Here is a 6,790-nt window from a genome sequence, read left to right as displayed (position 1 = left end):
GAATACTCGACTACTCGGGTCATAAATATGAGAGAAAAGCGAGAACTGTTGTCGCATGCAACATTGGCCTTGTGGACACTTATAGGTCTGAGTTATGCTTGGCTGGGCGCTCGCCACTGGCTGGCGTCGCACACCTGAAGATATCAGATCTGTAAGCTCACAATGTGTTGTGTTTTGCAACGCATCGTGAGATTGTAGATTGGTTAGTTTTGGTACATGAATCGATCGTCCTAAATATAACACGAGCTTAACAATCACAACTGTCAGAGAGACATAGCCTACTGGAAGGTCGTCTCTGATTACTTATCGTCGCTCTAAAATATCTCTGCCGCCTCGAGATGAGCAGAAAGGCAACAGCTCAGACGCCTAAAGGCTAAATCATCCTTCGTAGCAGGACCCTTTCGACAATATAGGGTATGCGCTTGACATCATCAAAGCTATGAGGCAAAACCAAAAAACTACTTTTATGGCCTTGACAGCCTGTACATCCAAGCATAAAAGTCCAATCTGATTGCATTAAACAACATTAAAAGACTCACTTTGACTCACTAAAACTCACTTTGCCAAGTTACTATGCCACTCGATTTGCCACTCGATTTCCCATTCACTTCATGCATGCGCATACCCTCTATTAAGTGTCGCAATATTTGTGTTTAAAATTTTCATTCATTTAACAATGTTCAGAAGTATAAATTAACTTGAACAAATAACTGTCGATAAACCTGAGACAAACAGAGAATAAAACGCGATTTCTCCTTTTCACATGAGAACGCATGCTGTCTTCTGGTCAGAAAAACAAAACTCTTTTCTCTGCGAAATGGACTGGAAACCAATCATCCTTAAATGTATCCTTTTGGATGGGACACACATTTGTGAGCATATATATTGCATATGAATTAATTATATATATATATATATATATATAAAGGTGTGATTTATTTTTTGTTAACTTAATAACATGTATATGGTTACCATGCCAGTAGTCTATTTCAAGTGTTTCTCAATAGAAAAAGCATTTTGCATCACTAAACTATCCTGAAAGAACCAAGACAATATCAAATCATCAGTCTCAGAAAGACTTTTAACTTTTCTTCTTTTGCATTATATAATTATATTGACTACTACACATTGTTGTATTGCACATGTCTTTTCTGTAATTGGGGTTACGTGAGCCCAGGTGCACTCGGGCCTCAAAACCATCACAAACAATTTAAGTGTGTATATTAATACCTCGAAATTAACACCCTTTTTAGTGTGCATCATAGTCCTTCTATTTGATATGTTAATCGTCTAGTTAGCGACTATCTTTACTCCTCCTAAAAGCGAACGTGAAAGTTCATCCCACACACATGTTGAAGAACATTCCAGTCAGAAATAACCGGAGTATAATTTCACAGACTCCCGCTCCACACTGCCTCTATACGACAGGACAGCGCTGTCAGGCAGCTACGCGGGCACCTCTCTGTGCTTCACACAGGGGTCCTCTCAACACATCTTATACTGTAAGGCCCAATCCCAAACCACTCCCTTGCTGACTCAATGAGCCCTCACTGACTTAGCTGCGCGTTCATGTGAAGTCTGCGAGGGCTTGAGGGATGTCCCATTTGAAATCGGTAAGTCAGTGAGGGCTCAGCCCCGCCCCTTTATGTGCCCTTTGCCAAAGTCAGCGTCGATGCTGACTTTGGGCTGACTTTAGCAAAGAAATTACCCACAGTTCATAGCGTTACCAGTGGAATGAGGGGGATCCTCCGAACGTCAATCATTTAATTATGCAAATTAGTTATGTATCGCGGTTAGAATGTCAACAAACACAATAGTGCTTTCTCACTGTTCTCAAAAGGAGACGGAATGGAAGGATATAGGCTATATATTTAATAACAATAATAATAATAAGGGAAACATGATGAGAAATGACAAAAGTAGCAAAGTAAAATAATATGGAAATGAAATGTATAATGAATATTATTATATATTAATATTACAACTCATATCACACAGGAAAGTGTATTTATTAAACTAATAATAAAACGATCAGCTTAAATACTAAAATAGACATAATAGACATGTATAAATAGGCAAAGCATGTAGGTAGGCACTGGCTGTGAATAAGGACAGTCTTTATAAAGTGATGCAAAGTGTCATGAATGGCGGACTCATCTTCAAAGTGCTGTCCCATTTCTTTCACAACAATTTGGAGCCCTTGCAGCCTCTCACCCTCAAGCACTTACAGCTGACGTCATTAAAGTCAATGAGGGTCCAGGGCTCAGGGCTTGAGGGAGGCAATTGGGATTGGGCCAAAGTGTGGGACCAAAAACACCTGTCCTTGCGTCATGTGGTGCAACTCAATGCGAAGCGCACACACACACACACACGCATACACACACCGAGAGAGAACGTAATGCCTCGGAACCAAATAGAACTCGTCGAATTAACCCTCCTCGGTTTTGCAGTCACACCTGGCATCTGGCATGGTCTTGGCGAGGGCCGCCGCCACCGGCAGCGAGCGACAGAGACTTCTTAGCATCCGGGCCACGTGCGAGACAGGAGGGAACCAGGGGGCTGAAGAGACGACCCAGGCCCCTGCAAATGTACAAATAGGCATTAATCCAGAGCGATTTACAGTAAGCAAGAACAACACACGGTAATGCATCAAATACATACAAAAATAGTCATCAAAGATTCATACGTAAGCTAAAGAACCTAACAGAGGTTCTGAGCCTCGGCCCACCACACGTATAAAAGGTATTTTTTGGCCAAAAAGCGATTATTTTTCTACTTTTATTTACTCCACTGCGCCCTCTACCGATATTGCCACGAGAAAATCCTCATACTGAATATTTTTCCTCCGGAAAAGTACCTTTTATACGTGTGATGAGGGGCTCAGAGTGCTTCCACTAAGGAAAGTAGGCTATATGAGTATATGAGTAAACGACACAGAGACACCTCCCCGACAATATCGCAGAGACAGTTTGTTTACTTTTTGACCACAATGAGAAAAACTTCCATGAACCAGCGATTGACGTCAGGACTTCGGCGCTCGATCTATATACTGTAGCAAGTCTAATTTACTTTGTAGAATGTGATTATTATTACAAAACACACATTAACCACTTCAGCCCTTTACATACATTATACGGCCATTTGAAAATACTGTAGCAGGTCTCCATGCTCACAATGCGTCACTTGTAGATCTGCTATTTTCAAAAGATGATCATACATTTGAAAACTTGAAATGAGACATTCTGCATAATGAGTACTTTGTACTGTTGGTATACTTTAAGTACATTTTTATGCCTAGTACTGCTACAATACCTGCGGAACACACTGTTGGACAGGCTGTAGATGACGCAGTTGCAGAAGCTGTTGCTGATGGCCAGCCACGTGGTCAGGAACGACGCCACCTTGAATGAATGAATGGATGGATTAATGAATGAATGAATGAATGAATGGATGAATGAATGAATGAATGAATGAATGAATGGATGGATGGTTAATTTATTTGGGTTAAAACAAATATCTGTAAAGTTTGTTGTAACTAACTAACCCTGTGCATGACTTAAAGCTGCTATAAGCAATAATATGTCAACATTTTTATGACTTTGTTTTTTATTTATTGTTTGGTATTCAGACAGCCAGCAATGAGTAAAACGCTCCCAACAAAAATATTAGTCTCTGTGACACATCTAGGGGCCACAATCTGCATTCAAAGATGTTCCTAGAAGCTTTGTCATTGGTAAAAGAAAACCCGGTCAAAATGACAATGACAAAGCTTCTAGGAAAATCTTTGAATGCAGATTGTGGCCCCTAGATGTGTCTCTGACACTAAAAGAAAAATGGAAGCGTTTTACCCATTGCTGGCTGTCTACTCTGAATACCAATAAAAATAAAAAGGTCATTAAAATTGTGACATATTATTGCTTATAGCAGCTTTAATGACCACAGGGTTAGTTAGTTATAACAAATATACAGATATATTTTTTAACCCAAAAGCTGTAGGCTGAAGTCTTTAGCCTTATTGTCAGACTCTGAGAGCCTCCAGCTGTGTGCTCAGTCGAGTGGGCGGGGTCTATGGGCTGGAAACCAGGCTATGAAGCCTTAGCTTATAGTGCCTACCCTTTTTAATTTGTTTAATACTAATACAAGTAATAACAAAACAAACTAGAAAAGTGCCCCTCGGGCACAGGTCTCCACCAGGCCAGGTCAGGTTATTGTGGCCTCCTGGAGGTGCTATAATGGGCCAATGTGAAAAGGGTACCCTTTGTTCTTTAATACGCCTTTGATGGCAATTGGATGATTTGAGGCATTTTGTTCCAACGATGCCAATGATGAACCTCTCCCCCATATTTCCGGCCTGTTATAGCGCCACCAGGAGGTCGACTTTTGAAAAACACATTTGTAATATTACTCCTCCAGATTCTGTCCAAAAATCCCGCAAATCGTTACACACTATCTCTATAGTCATGTTAGCCAATTAGGATGGAATATGAAATATCGGACAGATCCGCTTTCACAGTTTGCAGGATTGGCCCGTTTCGAACAAAAAGCCTCAAATCATGAATGCAGCGTGCAATTTACGTGAAATCTTTCACAGACTTTTCTACTAGACTGAGGAATATATCCCACCCTTTTCACATTGGCCTGTTATAGCGCCACCGACAGGTGGATTTTAGCAAAACACATTTTTGGAACAAAATGCCGCAAATCATCCAATTGCCATCCAAGGCGTATAAGAAGAAATGGCACCCTTTTCACATTGGCCTATTATAGCGCCACCAGGAGGCCACAATAACCTGACCTGGCCTGGTGGAGACCTGTGCCCCGAGGGGCACTTCATCTATAGTTATCGTTCATTTGGAACAGTTTCTGACCTTGTGGCGATAGAGGCCGGCGCTCTCCAGCAGGAAGTAGACGATGTAGGGCATCCACAGCACGTAGAAGACGCTGGTGATGCGGAACAGGACCATGGCGTATCGCTTGTCTGGACAGCCCTCGTTGGAGCGATTGCGCCCCCCGCCGCCCTCGCGCTCCTCCGCCCCGCCCCCCTCCATATGCGAGCTGAAGCGGGCGTGGCGTCTGAGGATCTCCCTGGTGGTGTTAGGTAGAGGTGGGGGGCGATATGGAAAAGTATAATATCACAATATAATATTATTTTCAAGCAGTATCACCACGATACATCACGATATATGTACACATAGTGCATGCATAAACTTTCCTTAATGATTATATGTGGTTTCAGTATTTATTTATGATGTATTTTCTCTATTAAGTTTATTATAGCGGTCAATTTGTATTGGAGGTGGGCGGGGCGGGGGTCATTTTCGGGGGTCCCCATGCAGCCAAAAACGTTGAGAACCCCTGAACTACGGTATAGAACTACAAATCATAGAATGCACGATTTCTAAAACGGTTAGTCCCAATACTTGATTCTGATTGCCCCCCCATATACCTGGTGTGCTGCCGGCAGATCCGAAAGATGCTCCCGTAGGTGTAGCAGATGGTGGCGGCGGCGGGCGCGTAAAGCAGCGTCACAATGAAGGCGCTGAAGGCCGGCGCCGTCTGCCAGCGCTCGGCGCACCAGCGGAACGTGTCGCCGTGGTAGCCGGGCTTCCCCCAGCCGGAGAACGAGGGCAGGAAGATGGCCGCCGAGTAGAGCCAGACGAGCGCGATGCACGCCCGCAGCCGGCCCGGCGTCACCAGCGTGGCGTAGCTCAGCGGGCGCGTGACGGCCACGTAGCGGTCGACGCTGATGCACGCCAGCGACGCCATGGAGACGCTCTTCAGCACGCAGACGGCGTAGCCGAACGCCTTGCACGCCAGCTCCTCGTCCACGGAGCCCAGGCGGTGCAGGAGGGACAGGGAGGGCGCCAGGCAGCTCACCTATTAGTAGGGGATGATGAAATATTGAAATATTATATCACAATGGGGTTTTCTTTCAAGCATACGTGATATTATCACAATGTTTTTTCATGTGGTTTTTAGGGATATTGTTCAAGTTTATACTTAACAGTAGGCTACAACCACCTACAAGAAAAATGAGTAACAGAACATTTAGACCAAAGTACAAATTTTGCTATAATGAAACCGTTGTTAAGGTATAGTTAAGGTATAGACCAATTATTTGTTTGGGACTGGGCGCACGGGTGACTGTTTCATGTAATCAATTCCCAACAGATCTCCAAAGCTGTTGTTTTGGGGAGCGCTATAGTTTCAGTTCATTCAACCTGCTCGTGTGTGTTGACTAGTGAGGTGCAAGGAGATGCACCCATAGAGTAAAAAAAGGATAGAGACTGAACCGGAGCGACACCTCCCGTTCTTATGACAGCGAATGTAGGTGTGGTTATGAGGACAACTGCTTTGAATTGCTAGTATTGTTCTAGCAATTGGGGGGGGGGGGGGGGGGGGGGGGGGTATAGTGTCAATTTGGGGCGGTCCTTGACATGGAAAAAGTTTGGGAACCACCAACTGCCCTTATAAGGTCTCGCTCATGCACTCACTCACCCCCACCAGGAGGTCTGCGTAGGCCATGGTCTGGATGAAGTGTCCCGTGGTGTGCTGGTGCAGCAGCGGAGCGCAGTGAAACACCACGATCACCACGGCGTTGCCCGCGATGATGAGCACGGTGAGGAAGAGGACCACAGACGCCTCCAGCACGCACGTGGCGTCCCCCCCAGACGACGACTCCAGCAGGCCCGGGTGGGAGGAGGCGTAGTAGCCGCCGCCCCCCACCGAGCCCAGCAGGCAGAACGGCTGCGGGGAGGGGGAGGAGGAGGGGGAGAAGGAGGAGGAGCTA

At 44.8% G+C, this 6,790-nt stretch overlaps 1 protein-coding gene across 1 annotated transcript in view; it reads right to left on the bottom strand.

Moving 5' to 3' along the window:
- Positions 1–2,303: 2,303 nt before the first annotated feature.
- Positions 2,304–6,790, bottom strand: part of LOC310872093 (putative G-protein coupled receptor 21) — a 5,727-nt gene continuing 1,240 nt past the window's right edge. Inside the window, exons 1-5 of the mRNA XM_083783804.1 lie at positions 6,499–6,790; positions 5,447–5,877; positions 4,869–5,085; positions 3,313–3,401; positions 2,304–2,580 (exon numbers count right to left, since the gene is read on the bottom strand). The exon at positions 6,499–6,790 is cut by the window's right edge and continues 1,240 nt beyond it. Coding sequence (XP_083639930.1) covers positions 2,451–2,580; positions 3,313–3,401; positions 4,869–5,085; positions 5,447–5,877; positions 6,499–6,790 — 1,159 coding nt within the window. The 3' untranslated portion in view covers positions 2,304–2,450. The remainder of the gene's footprint in view (positions 2,581–3,312; positions 3,402–4,868; positions 5,086–5,446; positions 5,878–6,498) is intronic.

Source organism: Protomyctophum parallelum (genome assembly GCF_964188405.1).
Source record: "Protomyctophum parallelum genome assembly, chromosome: 15".
Lineage (NCBI taxonomy): Eukaryota > Metazoa > Chordata > Actinopteri > Myctophiformes > Myctophidae > Protomyctophum > Protomyctophum parallelum.
This window is presented reverse-complemented; position numbering and strand designations above follow the sequence as displayed.